This window comes from Phytophthora sojae (assembly GCF_000149755.1).
Source record: "Phytophthora sojae unplaced genomic scaffold PHYSOscaffold_1, whole genome shotgun sequence".
In the NCBI taxonomy this organism is placed as follows: domain Eukaryota; phylum Oomycota; class Peronosporomycetes; order Peronosporales; family Peronosporaceae; genus Phytophthora; species Phytophthora sojae.
Window position 1 is genome coordinate 1,578,514 of NW_009258115.1, and position 18,205 is coordinate 1,596,718.

Here is an 18,205-nt window from a genome sequence, read left to right on the forward strand (position 1 = left end):
GTTTACGTCCCGCCCGAGAGTCGTCTTGAATGTTTCTTCCATGGTGCTGACCAAGTGCGCCGTGCACTGAAGCAGAATGGGTGAGGCGCCTGAGAACGAGCCAGCAGCTCTGACCAGCGAGCGTGTTCGCTCGCAGTACATCGGTACGTCCAGAGACAACCCTCCGTCGAGACAGCCTTGGAAAAACCACGTGTAGTTTTCGATGCTCTTGCTGTCGCAGAGAGCCACTGCCAAGGTACACAGGTCGTTGTTGCCGTCCTTGGTCACCAGCTCGAGAAACGTCCCCTGGTAGTTGCTCGTGTGAGCCATATGAAGTCCGCCGAGGCCTAAGATACGCATACTGTGGCGCTGTATCAGCGGCGCGTGCGGCAGCATCAGGAACGCGCGCTTGAATTCATGGGACCACTGGTCCACTTCAATATTAAGCTTGGAGGAGGGGTTGAGCTGCTGAAACTGCATCAACAGCGACTCCAGCTTTTGAATGCCCACGACGACGTCCTTTACGATGCTACCCGTCACTTCTTGCTTGGCCCGGTAGGCCATGCGACTGGGCACAATAATGCCGTCCTGGGCTTGCACGATGGCTCGGACGCTGGGCCCGGACAGCTTGGGTACCGCACTCAGCGCTGCATTTGCGTTCATCAAGTGATTAACGACCTGACGCGTCGTGACCGCCTCCGTGCCCGTGCACTCCGGTCCATGGTCGGCGTTGAACGAGCTCACGTAGAAGTGACCCGCGAGGTTCGCGTTCTTGTACTTGCACACGCGCACCACAAAGTTGCACGGTGTCTGGCTGTTGCAGATGAAGGTGAAGTTCTTGCCGCCGCTCGCCTTGGGGTCCAGCCTCGCGCGCTTGCCCTGTGCCAGGGCGAAGTCCTGGATGTACTCCTTGGCCTGCGTGCGGTTCTCGAAGTGCTGACGCACCTGCAGCGTCATCTCGGCGCCAGACTTGAGCTTCACGTTGGCAAGCTGCTGCTGCATCGGGCTGTCGAGGGCGCGCGGGACTTTCCTGCGCATCTTCTTGGGCTCCTGCTCTGCAGCTTCCTCGGCTGCAGCGGCAGCGGCCGAAGCCACCGCTTCATGGGCGAGAGCGATGCTCCGTTGCTGCGGTTTGTCCGTCTCGCCGGCGTTGCTGGTCGCAGCACTGACCGCGACACTGTCGGCGCTGCTGGAAGGAGCGGCCGTTGAAGTGGAACCGGGGGTCTGCATGGTGGCGCGGCCGCGCTGCCAATACGGGAGGCCCAAGTGGGGGTCCGCGCCTGCAATTGGTCGAGGGCGGTTCCCCGTCGAACATAATATCATTCAAGAAATGGTTCACGCGGGGATGTAGTTTCGTGAATATTTGCTATGGAGTTCAGTATACCCCATAGATTTAGATGTATGCAGCCGGAATGTTACACACGGTCCTTGTCGCCGAATGTACCGGCCGTTTCCTCTGCCAAAACTCTTTTGCCCACACTCAAAGCCAACAAATACACAACTGGGTAGTCGCCCAGCGCAGGCGCCGATACTTTTTGCTAGTTTTTCAGCCGCTCCAGTATGGCAAATCCGTCCGCAGCCCTCAAGTCGCCCGAAGCTCGCGCGCGCGCCGGGTCGCCGTCGAATCGGGGTGGTCGCGGCTCGGTCTCTTCTCCGGGCGAGCTGCTGCGCCGACATGCCGAAAGTCAGCGTCAACAGCGCTCTCGCTCGCGCGGTACCAGTCCGAGCGGTACACACCGACGCAGCGGGCGCTGCAAAAAAAAGCGCGTGGAATCAGACATGGAATCAGAATCCCGCGAGTCCCGGAAGATGCTGAAGCTGGCGCTAGCCAAGTCCGTCGTCGAGACCAAGATGGTGCAGACGACCGCACTGCCGCAGGGCGCCGTGTTCTACCCGACGCTGGAGCAGTTCGCAGACCCCATCAAGTACATCGCCAGGTGCGTTCAGCAAACAATTTTACACTTTGCGGTTTCTACAGTTTTTTTTATTAACGGTTGAACTGGTGACACAACTTTGAACTTTGGATCAGCATCGAGCGCGAGGCCGCCAAGACGGGTATCTGCAAGATTGTGCCACCTCAAGGCTGGAGACCGCCGTTCGCAATCGAGTTCGAGGACGAGCGCGTGGAGTTCGAGACGAGAAAGCAGAAAATTCACGAACTGCAGGTCGGTGGGCTTTTCGACTATGTTATGAAAGGTTCGACCTGCGAACTTATTGGAAGTTTGGACGGTGAATGCAGGAAGGGCACGCGTATGGGAACGGCCGTACGCACACATTCAAGTCGTTCCGTGCTAATGCCGACGCGTTCCGGGACCGCTGGTTCCGATCGAGGGGATTGGACCCGGAGACGATGTCGTCCGATCAGATTGAGCAAGAGTACTGGCGGGTTGTTCAGACGGGGGAGCCCAACGTTGAGGTAAATTATGGTTTGTAGCTTTGTCGGGCGGCGAGTGAACGTCAGGCTCACGAATAAGATTGCAAATGTGATGCGCAGGTGGAATATGCCAACGATCTTGATATCTCCCAGGTCGGGAGTGGGTTCCTGCGCTCGGTGAAACGATTTGCCTCGCAGGCAACGGAAGGTACAGCGAGTGAAACCCACTCAGTATGTTTTTGCTTTATTTCTCTGACCTGTTATGGTTTTCGCAGGAAAAGAGAAGGTTGACTTCTCAAATCCAGAGTACTACAGAAATACGGGATGGAACTTGAACAACCTGCCAGACGCATACGGCTCACTGCTTCGGCACTTGGGCGCCGCGATCAATGGCATCAACGTGCCGTGGCTGTACTGCGGCATGCTGTTCGCGTCATTCTGCTGGCACGCAGAAGATAACTACATGTCCAGTATCAACTACCAGCACTTCGGCGCCAAGAAGCGGTGGTACGGCATTCCCTCTTCGGACGCCGAAAGGTTTGAGGCGGTCATGCGGACTCAGGTGCCTGCGCGTTTCCGCGAAAACCCAGACTTGCTGCTTCACTTGACTACGATGGTGCCGCCATCGGTCTTAAAAGATCGCGGTGTCAAGGTCTTCACTGTCGTGCAACAACCCGGTGAAATCATCCTTACGTTTCCCAAGGCGTACCATAGCGGCTTCAGCGAAGGTTTCAACTGCAATGAAGCAGTGAACTTTGTTCTTCCCAACTGGATCGACTACGGAAGGGAATGTGTCGAGATGTACCGCAAGTATGGACGAGTCTCGATCTTCTCCCACGATCGCTTCATTTTCCATTTTGGATCGACGCAAAACTTAGACGAGTACTCGGTCGGGGACTGCGAGATGTTGCTGAAGGAGTTGCGGCGTCTGTTCCACGAGGAGAGGAACTACAAGAAGGCGTTTTTGGCTGAGGGGCTGGAAAATGTGGAGGAGCTCAGCGGTGATGTCATGCTGGACGAGCAATCGATGGAGGTGGACGACGTGCGGCAGTGCTTCCAGTGCAGACACAACGTGTTCTTTTCGGGTGTGATCTGCTCCTGCAATCCCGGTCGACTGTCGTGTTTGCGGCACGCGAAGCACATGTGCAGCTGTCCGATGCAAAACCGGACCCTGCTACAGTGGGTGGGGACGGCTGAACTGCGTTATGCGATCCGACGTGTGCAGACAAAGATGCGTGCGCTGAAAGAGCGAGCTGGCGAGCAGCACACAGTGCACCCCCCGGTTGCCAAAAATGTCAACCTTCATGCAAATGCAGCCGCCGCAACAAGCAGCGCTGCGCACTCGACCAGCCAATGTTTTGTCATCAAGCGCGGCGGAGCATCCGTTCGCGCATAAAGCTAGGAAGTTTTGATCGCGTAGATGGGATGAAGGGATTCGAACGCGGTAGTATACAATAAATCGAGTTGGCATGCGTGTGGAAATAATGCGCCTTGCTTGCGATGATGCCAAGTATCGTTTGTACAAAAGTACATGAAGACTGACAACAACTAAATTTTAATTTTGCAGATGAGAAGCCGGTGAGTATCCACGTTTCGCCAGGAAACTTTCAAAGCCCTTGATGTCGTAGAACGTTCGGCCTGCATAATTCACCGAGTTGCCAGCATCATCCGAGTGACTATCAAACTCAAGCGTCTTATACAGCCACTCGATCTCGTCGTCCGACATCAGCGTGATCGCCCACCACAGCGTGAAACCGTAGTTCGACGGAGCAAGCAGGGGACGTAGCACAGGCCACGACTTGCGCACACTGGTCGCGCGCAGCGGAAACGTCACGGCAAAGCGGTCTCCATAAGGCTGCAAAACACGCAGCATCTCGTCCACCATCGCGGAAGAGTATTCTCGATGGATCTCCTCTTCGTTGGCGTTCGCCGTGGTCCACCCCACGGACAGCACGAGCTTATGCCGGTGGTTGCCTCCCTCGAGCTCCCCAAGCTCACTAACCTGTTCCAAGAACTTGGCGGCATCAAACGCCACGTGGTTCGTGTTCGCCGGGCCCACCAGAATGTCGGCATTGATAAAGATGCCCTTGATGAACGGGAACTGAGCCACAAACTTGGCCAGGTCCCCACGCGACGCCTCAAACGCCCGACTGCTTTTGAAGTCCAACTTGACGATCAGCGGCGTCTCGATGTGCGCCGTCGACCTCAGGAACGTTGCCGCCAGCTCCAGCATGGCGTCCAAGAACTGGGCGAGGGTCAGGTCCCCGTCCGTCGCGGGAGGGTGCCCCATGACGGGGGTCTGCTTGGCCTCGCCCCAGATGATGTCGGCCTCGACGGCATTGACGAAGTCGGGCATGGCGAACTGCTCGCTCGCGGCCTCGTGGATCTGGCGCTGCACGGCGGCCAGCAGCGCCGTCGAGTTCACGGCGTGCGCCCAGCTGTAGTCGAGGGGCGTCATGTGAGGAGGATGGGAGGGGGTATGGAGCCGCTGGAAGATCGGCGAGTGGGGATGCGCTACGTCAGCGCGGTCTCCGCTCGCTTTTCGCTCCAATCGCGAGTGTACACTCATTCTTTTCAGCGAATCCACGGCCAGGAACTCGAAAGAGCATCTCGCTAGTTTGCGTGACCGAGGGGTTGAACGTGACCCCCCTTCCTCCCGATCATGGAAGGTCGCTCTTTTTCAACTCGCTGGTCCAATCAGAACCGATTTTCGGGTTCCGATCCGTCCAAGTTGAAGCTGTGAAACAGTTTTCGGGACGGATGGCACGTGGTTGCAGCTCTCCACACATCAATGTGTCAAACAAGTCCTGCACGCCCGCCTCTTTATCAGCGGAACGTCATTCCTCATCTGCCGCCGCACTGCTCAAGTCCGCACTTCGTCGAGATGTCCGAGAGCGTGAACGGGGCTCCCGCGGAGAGCGCGCGCTACGCCAAGGCGCCGCACCTGTGGGCGCTGGGCGTGGGCGCCGTCGTGAGCGGCGACTTCTTCGGCTGGCAGTCGGGCCTCGTGGCGGGCTTCGACGGGCTGCTCATCATCCTGGCGCTCGTCACGGTGCTCTACGTGCTGCTGTCCTTCTCCATCGCCGAGCTGTCCACGACGGTGCCCGCCGGTGGGGGGCCCTACGTCTTCGCGCTGCACGCCATCGGCCCGCGCGCCGCCTTCTTCGCCGGCCTGGCCGAGAGCCTCAAGGTCGTCATCACGTGCGCCGTCGTGGTCACGGGCATCAGCTCGTACATGAACCAGCTGCTGAGTCTGAGCTCCGAGTACGGTCCGATCTGGTGGGCCGTCTTCTACGTCCTCTTCGTGTCGCTCAACATCGTGGGCATCGAGATGACCTTCCGCGTGCAGGCGGTCACGACGGTCGTGTCGGTGGTGATTCTACTTGTGTTCTACATCGGCGCGGCGACCAAAGTGTCGTACAGCGAGTGGGTGTCAGCGTTCGACTGGCAGTACCCGAGCGGCTGGGATGGCGCGGTCAAGGGCTACTCGTTCGCGTTGTGGTTCTATCTGGGCATCGAGGAGCTGCCGCTCGCTGTCGAGGTGACCGTCAACCCGGAGCGCAACATGCCAATTGGCCTCATGACGTCGATCTCCACCCTCGTCGTGCTGGCGTTTTGCACTGTCATCTTCAACTCGATGATCTCCCCTGGTGCTGAAGAAATGTACAACAGCTCGTCGCCGCTGCTGACGGGGTATCAGAGCGTGTTTGGGGATAACAGCACCACGTCGGGCTTTTCGTGGATGCTGATCCTTGGACTTATTGCGAGCTTCCACTCGTTCGTGTTCTGCATGGGTCAGTTGCTGTACGCTATTGCCCGTGACGGATACTTGCCGCATATCCTGACCACGCTCCATCCGACGCGTGGTACGATGTATGTGTCGTTGATTACCGGCAGCTCCATCGGATTCCTTGTGGTGCTTGTGTTGCACTACATTATCGGCGACACTCGCCTGGGATCGGTGATGATCAACCTCGCGCTCATCGGCGCCGTGACGTCGTACTCGTTCCAGCTGACCTCGTTCATTCGTCTGCGGATCAAGGAGCCGAACCGACCTCGGCCCTACCGCAGCCCTTTCGGCATCCCCGGCGCTGTGATTTCCATGGCGTTGTGCGTTGCAGGTATGGTGTCGATCATCTACAGCGGCACGTCGAGCTACGAATTCCTCGCGTCCATCATCGTGGCGATCCTGTACTTCGCTATCGGCGCCACGTACTTCTTCCTCCGTGTGCAGCCGCGCATTGAAGCGGCCCCAACGCCGAAATTGCGTGAAAACCTTCTCAGTAGCGTCTCGTCGAAGGTCTAAGGATGAATGGCAGTCCATTACCTCAAGTACAGATAATTGTATTGATTCATTTCAAAACCAGCTTAACGTTATCCGAGTGCACCAGAATGTTTTTTTTCGAGTTTGCCCTCAATTAGAGACCGCTACGGCACCGCTGTAAGTTTGATTCTCTAACAAGTTTGGTTGCCCCCAGTACTGTGCGTTACGCAGGACAGGTTGCAGGCTACCGGTGGCAGGTGTTGGGGGGGGGTCTTGTACTGTACTAGGAATAGTTGAGCACACCAGAAGATTCGCTAGACTAAGGAATGACTACGGGATCTTTGTGAGATCGTGCGAGGACGCGACCAGTATTTATAATTCGTTAGCACAGCTGCAAAAGCACGCATCACCAGCGAAAATAAAGCCATCGACCTTGCACAGCACCTTAATGAGGCTTCATGTGCTGCAACATGACCTCACTGCAGTCAGCGATCGACCACTTTCAGTTTTACTGACAATTCCTCAAGCTGCCTACACCAAGTAGCGTCTCCCATCCTTCCAGCTTGTAACCAACATGCAGGTCAACATGGTCAAGACGCCGCGTGAACCGAACGCGATGCTGAACGAGTCGGAGCCCGTGTACGGCCACCCGTTCATGTGCAGCGACCTGGCCACGGATACGTTCCCGCAGCACTCGGTGCCGGCTCGCGTGGCCCACCAGATGATCAAGGACGAGCTGGCGCTGGACGGCAACCCCAGTATGAATCTGGCGTCGTTCGTGACGACGTACATGGAGCGCGAGGCGGAGGAGCTCATGATCGAGGGACTCCGCAAGAACTACATCGACCTGGACCAGTATCCGCAGACGGCGGAGATCCACAACCGCTGCGTTCAGATGCTCGCGAACCTGTACCATGCCCCTCTTGGTGAAGGTGTGAAGGCTACGGGTACGGGCTGCATCGGCTCGTCCGAGGCCATCATGCTGGCAGGTCTCGCCATGAAGCGCAAGTGGAAGGACCGCCGCATCGCGGCCGGTCTGTCGTATGAGAAGCCCAACATGGTCTTCGGCTCCAACGTGCAGGTCTGCTGGCACAAGATGTGCAAGTACTTCGAGATCGAGATCCGCGAAGCCGACGTGTCTCCCGACTGCCTCGTGCTGACGGCGGAGCGAGCACGTCCCCTTCTGGATGAAAACACGATCGGCGTCGGTGCCATCCTGGGCAGCACTTTCAACGGCGAGTACGAAGACATCAAGGGCATCCACGACATGCTGGTCGAGGAGAACGAGCGGAACGGCTGGCACATTCCGCTGCACGTGGACGCTGCCAGCGGCGGATTCATCGCTCCATTCATCTCGCCTGACCTGCTGTGGGACTTCCGCCTGCCCAATGTCAAGTCCATCAACGTGAGCGGCCACAAGTTTGGGCTCGTGTACGCTGGAATGGGCTGGGCGATCTGGCGCGAGAAGGAGGACCTGCCTGAAGACCTGGTCTTCCACGTCAACTACCTGGGCGGAGACCAGTCGTCGTTCACGCTCAACTTCTCCAAGGGCGCCGGCAACGTGGTGGCGCAGTACTACAACCTGCTGCGCTTCGGTTTCGACGGCTACCGCCGCATCATGGAGGCGAGCATGGAGAACGCCGCCTTCCTGCGCAGAGCTCTGGTGGATACCGACCTCTTCAACATCGTGGACAAGGCGCACATGCCTCTGGTCGCGTTCTCGCTCAAGGACTCGTCCGCATACTCGTGCTTCGACATCCAGGAGAAGCTCAAGGCCCGAGGCTGGATCGTGCCGGCTTACACGTGCTCCAAGGGAGCCGAAGGGCTCACGATCATGCGCGTGGTGGTCAAGCAGAACTTCTCGTGCCAAATGGCCAAGATGCTCGTGCAGGATATTCTGCACGCGGTGGCGGCCCTGGAGCAGCACTCGCGGCTTCTTCACGTGTCGCCCGTGAAGACGAGTATGGCCACCAGCAGCGTTGCGGTCCACCCGATGCCGATGCCCGCTGTAGTCAAGATCAAGCACACGAAGCTCGGATCCAGCAAGGCGGGCAGCAATACGCCTAACAAGAACCCCAGGCATGCCACGCACCTCAAGCTGTGCATCTAAAGCTTTATTAACTTCATTCCACTTAGGCATTCTTAAGTACAATCGACAATACACTGATCCCTGAATTCATCTCCTGTCTTGCCGACTATCGTGGTAAGTTTCGTTGTTCGATGCGATAAGTTACGACAAACGGGGTTTGTTTGATCACCAAATGTGCAGGATGTTGGCCACGACATGGGAACTGCTATGAGATTTTCGCGCGAAGTTTTTTTTGCCTACGTGTGATCATTAGCCGGCGGTCGAGAGCGATGTTGAAGTGAGTTAGCCAATAGGATTAGGTCATTATGATGTAGCCATATCCGTTTGGATGTAGCCATGTTCGAGGCATTTGCTTGGAGGCATCACCAAGATGGCCTGCACCACACACACACTTAGCAAAGATTAATACTTCGTCTACATCTATTGCATCAGGTCAGTGCTTGCACAGATATATAGGATGTCGTTCCGCTGACAGCATTCCTGAATAAGCAAGGAGTCTGGTTGTGTACCATTGGTTCTTATTGCGGCCTCTACCAATAACGGCTCCTACATCGCTACGCGTGCTTAGCCATGTACTTTCAGGACCACCCAAGCATTCACACTGCTTTCGCTTTTTTGCTGCAGAGCAAGCCGGCAGCGGCGTGTCACGGTCACTACAGCCAATCGGTCGGCATTCTGAGCCGTTTGGCCAAACGACACATCGCTTTCGCTGATACACATCGCTCACCACCATGTTGCGTGCATTGTCGGGCCTCAGCCGTACGCTCGCAGGCTAAAAGTGGTGAACTTCCGACCCTGGCTCTGGAGGTATCGCGTCGATCGCCGTCACCACCCCCTACGACTTCGACCTCAGCATTGTACAATAGAGCAGCGCTATGGTATCGACCCGGTGCCATCAAGCAAGCCAAGGTTCGAGCACAGGAACCAACTACATGTATGAACATGTACCTGTGTTACTGCCGCGGAGACTGGGCTAACGCTGAATGGCAAGTCGACTCCAAACAGCGCGATTTATCCTGCTCTGCAAGCTGCTGCCCTGCCCCGTCCGCGACAACCGAGTGCCGTCCAATCTGAAAAACTTGATGCATCCCCCGACCGCCGCGTACGCTCGCAGCTTGAACCCGCGGTTGAACAGTTCTCAAGGACGGGCCAAGTTCTGCTGCGTCGACACCCGTCACCTCCCCACCGGCGGAAGCGCTCGAGGCTGCATTCAGTGCACTTCAACAGCAATGCTGGCTCGGCACTTGGGTAGGTCGAAGCTGTGGATCTCTGCTTCGAAACGGATGGTAATTTCCGGTCCTTTGTAAGGAGGAGGAGCACGTGCCTCAGCTCATGCGCCTCGGCTCATGGGAGCATCCTGCTGTAAACTGCACCAGAATTCGACGACGTAACATTGGAGGATGCGCTTTGCTGAAGGTTCTTTTTGATGGGCGGCATGCACATGTACGGACCGGGATGCGCTGCCAAATGAGACTCGCCCCCAAAGTCCAAACGCGGACGCCACTACAACGACTTACAAAGCCGGCAGACACAAAAAGCCGGCAGACGCAGTCAAGCAAAGCTTAACATAAGCAAACCAGCCAATCAGATTCAATCAAATGACTTCATCTTTATATACCATCTGGTTTTGTGTACTTTATATGCTTTCTTGTGTACTTTATGCAACACGTCGTGTGTTTTATGACAGTTTTACAGATTTGACGGGAGGGAATTTATCGTTGTTTTTATATAGGAGGATGGCATTAAGCATGCCGGCTTTGTATGTCGTTGTCTGTATACTGCGACTCGAACGTTGCGATTCACGAGCGACTGGAGCCGTGCCGCTGAGCTGCAAGTTGCAGCACCGCTCGTTGAGGCAGCCTGTTGCAGTTGTGACCGCTCGGACTCGCAGGACTTGCCCAAAGTCGAAGCTCGAAGCTCGACATGTTCGGCTGTGTCCGCGGAGCATCATCGTTAAGCATCCCCACCGGATCCGTATGTTTTTCAAGTGGGTCCCCAAGACGCCCGGCTCTGATCGACGAGACCTTGCGCTTCCTGCAGTTCATGCCGGTGCCCGAGCTCAGCTACCGAAAGACACCCTCGTGCAAGCGGACAGAGTACAGTAAGGAAATCCTCAATAAAAATACTCAAGCACTGGTTAATAAAATACCCAACCTGCAACTGACCGCACTGAATCCGAAGCACAGAATAGAACTTCGTCGAGAAGTTTTCTCCAGACAGGGATCACCTCAGGGAATTCGACGCACCGGCACCCTCGCCCGGTTCTGCGCAAGGCTGAAATGGCATCGAAAACCCTTGGATCAAAGACAGGGTTGAGACAGGCTCACCCGAGCCTCAGCTACATGTGATGCTCACGTATCCTATGGTACGACGAAATCGAAGCAACCCGCTGCAATTGATCCCCTACATATTGCCAGCCAAGTTCGCTGCGGAATGCAGAGCAAGTTGCAGCGGAACCCTCATATATATATGTATGTAAGCCGCCACGGCCTCTTTCTCACTGCCGGACGATCGGGCATTTTTAATCTCGGTTTGACTCGCGCAGTTTTTGCATGGCGAGCTGATACCGCTGCCTGGTTTGCCAATCGCAAAGTGCCGACGCGCTGGGCGCGGCCAATGACCGCCCGCTCTCTGCGGGCCCCACGTTGAACTGGTTGCACTTGTTGCCCTCGGGCCGTGTACATGACATGTACTACATGTACGCTCGCAGTTTTGGCGCCGCGTACGCTCGCACATTGCTCGTTTTGCGCGCCGGAGGACAGTCCAGCTGTGTGTGCGTCCTGCCGCTGCCCCCGGGCTGGGCTGGAGAGGTCGTAGACCTAGCTGGTAGTCCGGCGTCGAAGGTGGCGGGCGGGATCGGCTGGGATCGAAACAAAATGCCGGCGCTCTCGATCGCTCACTTTGCAATTTACTGCGCACTGCAACGAACCTCCTCCGCCTCGTCCGCCGACCTCGTTCCAAGCAGTTGATCCACATGAGCCGCATCTCCCACTTGAGTATCAATGGCCCGGCCGTTGAAGGCGAGGGCATCAAGCGCTACGCCAAGACCCCGCACCTCTGGGCGCTGGGTGTGGGCACTGTCATCAGTGGCGACTTCTTCGGCTGGCAGTCGTCGCTGGTCGCGGGCTTCGACGGTCTGCTCATTCTGCTCTCGATCGTCACGGTGCAGTACGTGCTGCTGTCGTTCTCGATCGCTGAGCTGTCGGCCACCGTCCCCCATGGTGGGGGCCCCTACGTGTTCGCGCTGCACGGAATCGGCAAGACTGCGGCCTTCTTCGCTGGTATTGCTGAGTGCTTGAAGGTTGTGGTGACGACTGCCGTTGCCGCCACGGGTATCGCCTCGTACTTCGCTGAGCTCATTGGGGTCGACGCCGAGTACGGTCCGATCTGGTGGATCGCCTGCTACATCATCTTCGTGACGCTCAACATTGTCGGAGTCGAGATGACCTTCCGCGTGCAGGTGGTGGTGACGGTCGTGTCGGTGTTCCTGCTGCTGGTGTTCTACATCGGCGCTGCCACCAAGATCGACTACCAGCAGTGGGTCGTGGACCGCAACTGGAACTACAACGGCTGGGACGGCATCCTGGAGGGAGCCTCCTTCACGCTGTGGTTCTACCTGGGCATTGAGGAGCTGCCGCTGGCCATTGACGAGACCATTGAGCCCACCAAGAACATGCCGCGTGGCCTAATCGCCTCGATCGCCACGCTCATTGTCGTGTCCTTCTGCACGGTGCTCTTCAGCTCCATGATCAGCCCCGGCGCTGACGAGATGTACGTCAACACCTCGCCGCTGCTGACCGGGTACAAGACGATCTTCGGCGACAACAGCACGACCTCGGGCTTCACGTGGATCTTGATCGTCGGACTCATCTCGAGCTTCCACTCGTTCGTCTTCTGCATGGGCAAGCTGCTGTACGCCATCGCCTGCGACGGATACCTGCCGCAGATGCTGACCAAGCTGCACCCGACGCGCGGAACGACCCACGTCGCTCTCATCACGGGAAGCATCATCGCTCTGGTGCTGGTCATCGTGCTGCACTACGCAATCGGCGACGCGCGTCTGTCCTCCGTGATGATCAACCTGTCGCTCATCGGCGCCATCGTGTCGTACCTGTTCCAGCTCACGGCCTTCATCATGCTGCGTATTCGTGAGCCCGAACGCCCCCGTCCGTACAAGAGCCCCTTTGGCATCCCCGGTGCCGTGGTTTGCATCATCCTGTGCATCTTCTCGCTCGTGTCCATCATCTACAGCGGCACCTCGAGCTGGGTCTTCCTGGCCTCGGTGCTGGTGGCCATTGGTTACTTTATCATTGGCGCCGTGTACTTTGTGTACCGTGTGAAGCCCCGACTGGAGATCGGCAATGGCCCCGTGTCGGCCAAGGAGTTCAGGGAAAACCTCATGAGCTCGCGCGTGTCCAACAAGGTGTAAGCAGTGCGTCGAAGCCTTATGGCACGGTGCAAAAACCGCAGGTAGCAACCGCACAGTACTGTGGTTCCTACGCTGCACGTCGTAGAACGGAGTCGTTTTAGTAGAGTGAGTCGTACTTGTATTTCCAGCCTTATTGACCTTAAAAAATCAAGCTGCCATGTTCACTACATTTTGTGCAGAATGGAGTTCCTTCAGGTTTACTGGGAGTGCTGCTCAATTAATACAGTGACTATACATATGGTGATACCGAGGACTTCACTACTACTACGTGCATGTACGGTAGAACGAGTCCAAAGTTAGAATTCATAACGTTAAACATCATGTTTTTCAACCAGGCTCGATATTATTGTCCCCGATCTGTAAGCTGACGATGTATTAATATATGTAGTGTATTCTCTTCTGAAGCACTTGACACCGGTTGTACATTGTACATTGCTACAGTGTTGTGGGTGTGGGGTTTGTTTTCGACTTGTACTACGTAGTATTTGCAACTGAAGCTTTTCTAACATTTCATCTCACATAAAATGAAGAAAAACACGTAACCACCTCCGTCAAATTCCGGTGGGCTCGAGGCCAACTAGCGAAAGTGTAGGTGGAGAGTTGCTAACGCTTTTGATTCACATGCAGAGGCGATTAGAGTTCTGGTGCGATAGTCCGTCAAGCATTATTGCCGTCGTCGTCATCATAAGTACATGTGGGAACAAGATGCTGGCAGTCCCGTTGGGCTGAGAAGATAGAACATCGCTTGGCACCAAGCGTTGTACTCTCAGCTGTAAAGAGTGGTTGGTGTACTGTACTGCCAGACTGGCAGTAAGTGAGCAGAGCGGTCCGTGCGGTGGCAACCGTGACAAGTTAGCGATATGCGCATCATCTTGGTGCGAGAATCGCAGCGAGATCCGGTCTCTGTCTCAATGCCCATCAACCGCCATGGGCAACAGTGAACCTTCCTGCAGTGACGAGCACCGACGCAGCGTCCGGCTCATGAAGCTCAGCGAAGAGCACCGGCTGATGAGTCCCGCGTGGTATGCAGGATATTTCTAGCCTTTTGCACCAGCAGGCGCGTGGCCGCACCAAGCGACCGAAGCGATTCCAATGCTCATACTGAGCTCAGCACGGCGCCACCCCGAAGAAGCACGGAAACTGCGCAGCAAGTTGCTGCCAGCAACCTCGTCGTTGTCAGGGGCTGTCGGCGTTGAAGTGCCCGCATGCAGCCACGCAGCCTGGGATCAGCAGCCTCTCGTTTGACTTCGGGGTCCGGCTTTTTTTCAAAACACGCGTTGAATCCGCCAATCACAGCCGCGCTACGCATTCAAACCGGCCAATCAATTTGATCCGCGCCCGTTCTCTGCCCACGTTGCAGTATTGCGCACGTCTTGCAGATTTGAAAAGTTGACTCTTGGGCCGCTGAACTTGATCAGTGCGGCGTTTTGCAGCATCGAGCGTAGCCATCTGCGCCGGGCCCAAGCAAGGCTGATACACTGCACTCAAGTCAACTCGGCAGCTCCAGCTTCCCTGCATCGCTCACTTTGCAACTTCCTTTGCTCTGCTCACACCTCCCGACTTCCTCCCGCGCCGAGTCATGAGCACGAATTCGAGTGTCAACGGGCCGGTCATTGAGGGCGAAGGCCCCAAGCGCTACGCCAAGACTCCGCACCTCTGGGCGCTGGGTGTGGGCGCCGTCATCAGCGGCGACTTCTTCGGCTGGCAGGCGGCACTGGTCGCAGGTTTCGACGGCCTCCTCATTCTTCTCGCCGTGGTGACCGTGCAGTACGTGCTGCTGTCGTTCTCCATCGCCGAGTTGTCGGCCACCGTTCCGCACGGCGGAGGCCCCTACGTGTTCGCGCTGCACGGCATCGGCAAGACCGCGGCCTTCTTCGCAGGTATCGCCGAGTGTCTGAAGGTGGTGGTGACCACGGGTGTCGCTGCGACGGGCATCGGCTCGTACTTCGCTGAGATCATCGGTGTCAGCTCGGACTTCGGTCCAATCTGGTGGATCGCCTGCTACCTCATTTTCGTCACGCTCAACGTCATGGGCGTCGAGATGACGTTCCGTGTGCAGGCAGCGGCGACTGCCATGTCGGTGATTGTTCTACGTTGGCGCTGCTACCAAGATCTCGTACCAGGACTGGGTGGTCGACCGCGACTGGAACTACAAGGGCTGGGACGGCGTCCTCCAGGGCGCTTCCTTCACGCTATGGTTCTACCTGGGCATTGAGGAGCTGCCTACGAAACCATCGAGACCACCAAGAACATGCCGCGTGGCCTCGTGACGTCCATCATCACACTTATCGCCATCTCGTTCTGCACGGTCATCTTCAACTCGATGATCAGCCCTGGCGCCGACGAAATGTACGCCAACGCCTCGCCTCTTCTTGAAGGCTACAAGACCGTGTTCGGAGACAACAGCACCACCTCGGGCTTCACGTGGATCTTGATCGTCGGACTCATCTCGAGCTTCCACTCGTTCGTCTTCTGCATGGGCAAGCAAGCTGCTGTACGCTATTGCTTGCGATGGATACCTGCCCCACGTCTTGACCAAGCTGCACCCGACCCGTGGCACGACCTACGTCGCTCTCATCACGGGAAGCATCATCGCTCTGGTGCTGGTCATCGTGCTGCACTTTGCCATTGGTGACAATCGCCTCGGCTCCGTGCTGATCAATCTGGCGCTTATTGGAGCCATCGTGTCGTACCTGTTCCAGCTCACGGCCTTCGTCATGCTGCGTATCCGGGAACCCGAACGCCCCCGTCCGTACAAGAGCCCCTTTGGCATCCCCGGTGCCGTGGTTTGCATCATCCTGTGCATCTTCTCGCTCGTGTCCATCATCTACAGCGGCACCTCGAGCTGGGTCTTCCTGGCCTCGGTGCTGGTGGCCATTGGTTACTTTATCATTGGCGCCGTGTACTTTGTGTACCGCGTGAAGCCTCGCCTGGAGGTGGGCAACGGCCCCGTGTCGGCCAAGGAATTCCGCGAGAACCTCATGAGCTCCCGCGTGTCCAACAAGGTGTAAGCAGTTTGTTTGTTAACTTTTCTTTAGTATCATCATGAGTCGTTGTTTCAGTTGAAATGCTTGGTATCGATGAACACTCAGAGCGTCCAGCATGTTTTACTTAGTCATGACCAACATCCTGTACTTACGGGATTAGCCTCGTTTGTCGTATCGAAGTTCGATCGCTTTGTTGAAGTTGTTCGATCATCAAAAGTCTTGATTCAAGAGGGCTACTTAACCGCAAAGCGATTATCAAATGTACGAAGAGATGCTTAAGTGGAATGAAGTTAATAAAGCTTTAGATGCACAGCTTGAGGTGCGTGGCATGCCTGGGGTTCTTGTTAGGCGTATTGCTGCCCGCCTTGCTGGATCCGAGCTTCGTGTGCTTGATCTTGACTACAGCGGGCATCGGCATCGGGTGGACCGCAACGCTGCTGGTGGCCATACTCGTCTTCACGGGCGACACGTGAAGAAGCCGCGAGTGCTGCTCCAGGGCCGCCACCGCGTGCAGAATATCCTGCACGAGCATCTTGGCCATTTGGCACGAGAAGTTCTGCTTGACCACCACGCGCATGATCGTGAGCCCTTCGGCTCCCTTGGAGCACGTGTAAGCCGGCACGATCCAGCCTCGGGCCTTGAGCTTCTCCTGGATGTCGAAGCACGAGTATGCGGACGAGTCCTTGAGCGAGAACGCGACCAGAGGCATGTGCGCCTTGTCCACGATGTTGAAGAGGTCGGTATCCACCAGAGCTCTGCGCAGGAAGGCGGCGTTCTCCATGCTCGCCTCCATGATGCGGCGGTAGCCGTCGAAACCGAAGCGCAGCAGGTTGTAGTACTGCGCCACCACGTTGCCGGCGCCCTTGGAGAAGTTGAGCGTGAACGACGACTGGTCTCCGCCCAGGTAGTTGACGTGGAAGACCAGGTCTTCAGGCAGGTCCTCCTTCTCGCGCCAGATCGCCCAGCCCATTCCAGCGTACACGAGCCCAAACTTGTGGCCGCTCACGTTGATGGACTTGACATTGGGCAGGCGGAAGTCCCACAGCAGGTCAGGGGAGATGAATGGAGCGATGAATCCGCCGCTGGCAGCGTCCACGTGCAGCGGAATGTGCCAGCCGTTCCGCTCGTTCTCCTCGACCAGCATGTCGTGGATGCCCTTGATGTCTTCGTACTCGCCGTTGAAAGTGCTGCCCAGGATGGCACCGACGCCGATCGTGTTTTCATCCAGAAGGGGACGCGCTCGCTCCGCCGTCAGCACGAGGCAGTCGGGAGACACGTCGGCCTCGCGGATCTCGATCTCGAAGTACTTGCACATCTTGTGCCAGCAGACCTGCACGTTGGAGCCGAAGACCATGTTGGGCTTCTCATACGACAGACCGGCCGCGATGCGGCGGTCCTTCCACTTGCGCTTCATGGCGAGACCTGCCAGCATGATGGCCTCGGACGAGCCGATGCAGCCCGTACCCGTAGCCTTCACACCTTCACCAAGAGGGGCATGGTACAGGTTCGCGAGCATCTGAACGCAGCGGTTGTGGATCTCCGCCGTCTGCGGATACTGGTCCAGGTCGATGTAGTTCTTGCGGAGTCCCTCGATCATGAGCTCCTCCGCCTCGCGCTCCATGTACGTCGTCACGAACGACGCCAGATTCATACTGGGGTTGCCGTCCAGCGCCAGCTCGTCCTTGATCATCTGGTGGGCCACGCGAGCCGGCACCGAGTGCTGCGGGAACGTATCCGTGGCCAGGTCGCTGCACATGAACGGGTGGCCGTACACGGGCTCCGACTCGTTCAGCATCGCGTTCGGTTCACGCGGCGTCTTGACCATGTTGACCTGCATGTTGGTTACGAGCTGGAAGGATGGGAGACGCTACTTGGTGTAGGCAGCTTGAGGAATTGTCAGTAAAACTGAAAGTGGTCGATCGCTGACTGCAGTGAGGTCATGTTGCAGCACATGAAGCCTCATGAAGGTGCTGTGCAAGGTCGATGGCTTTATTTTCGCTGGTGATGCGTGCTTTTGCAGCTGGAACTAACACAATTGTCCTCGTATAATTGGATCGATCCGCTTCCTCGTTCCTCGCACTAT

General features: G+C 56.8%; 7 protein-coding genes across 7 annotated transcripts; 5 read left to right on the top strand and 2 right to left on the bottom strand.

Annotated features, from left to right (window-relative positions):
* Nucleotides 1-1,788: 1,788 nt before the first annotated feature.
* On the top strand, nt 1,789-3,617 carry PHYSODRAFT_397432 (hypothetical protein; the record flags this gene model as incomplete). Its single annotated transcript, XM_009515924.1, has 5 exons — nt 1,789-1,916; nt 2,009-2,144; nt 2,219-2,395; nt 2,474-2,513; nt 2,629-3,617. Coding segments are annotated over 5 exons (1,470 nt in total), but the record flags the coding sequence as incomplete, so codon positions are not given.
* Nucleotides 3,618-3,908: 291 nt separating this feature from the next.
* Nucleotides 3,909-4,811, bottom strand: PHYSODRAFT_257428 (hypothetical protein; the record flags this gene model as incomplete). The annotated part of the gene is made up of 1 exon (XM_009515925.1): nt 3,909-4,811. The coding sequence occupies one exon, from the start codon at nt 4,809-4,811 to the stop codon at nt 3,909-3,911; it is 903 nt and encodes a 300-aa protein (XP_009514220.1).
* Nucleotides 4,812-5,237: 426 nt separating this feature from the next.
* Nucleotides 5,238-6,659, top strand: PHYSODRAFT_320817 (amino acid/polyamine transporter; the record flags this gene model as incomplete). The annotated part of the gene is made up of 1 exon (XM_009515926.1): nt 5,238-6,659. One exon carries the CDS (start codon nt 5,238-5,240, stop codon nt 6,657-6,659), a length of 1,422 nt encoding a protein of 473 aa, XP_009514221.1.
* A 613-nt stretch (nt 6,660-7,272) lies between these two features.
* PHYSODRAFT_477654 (hypothetical protein) lies at nt 7,273-8,727 on the top strand (the record flags this gene model as incomplete). The annotated part of the gene is made up of 1 exon (XM_009515927.1): nt 7,273-8,727. The coding sequence occupies one exon, from the start codon at nt 7,273-7,275 to the stop codon at nt 8,725-8,727; it is 1,455 nt and encodes a 484-aa protein (XP_009514222.1).
* Nucleotides 8,728-11,680: 2,953 nt separating this feature from the next.
* PHYSODRAFT_472544 (amino acid/polyamine transporter family 1) lies at nt 11,681-13,135 on the top strand (the record flags this gene model as incomplete). Its single annotated transcript, XM_009515928.1, has 1 exon — nt 11,681-13,135. The coding sequence occupies one exon, from the start codon at nt 11,681-11,683 to the stop codon at nt 13,133-13,135; it is 1,455 nt and encodes a 484-aa protein (XP_009514223.1).
* A 1,579-nt stretch (nt 13,136-14,714) lies between these two features.
* Nucleotides 14,715-16,146, top strand: PHYSODRAFT_257412 (amino acid/polyamine transporter; the record flags this gene model as incomplete). Its single annotated transcript, XM_009515929.1, has 3 exons — nt 14,715-15,215; nt 15,375-15,629; nt 15,676-16,146. The coding sequence occupies 3 exons, from the start codon at nt 14,715-14,717 to the stop codon at nt 16,144-16,146; spliced, it is 1,227 nt and encodes a 408-aa protein (XP_009514224.1).
* A 277-nt stretch (nt 16,147-16,423) lies between these two features.
* On the bottom strand, nt 16,424-17,878 carry PHYSODRAFT_308494 (hypothetical protein; the record flags this gene model as incomplete). Its single annotated transcript, XM_009515930.1, has 2 exons — nt 16,424-16,521; nt 16,573-17,878. 2 exons carry the CDS (start codon nt 17,876-17,878, stop codon nt 16,424-16,426), a joined length of 1,404 nt encoding a protein of 467 aa, XP_009514225.1.
* Between the last annotated feature and the right edge of the window lie 327 nt (nt 17,879-18,205).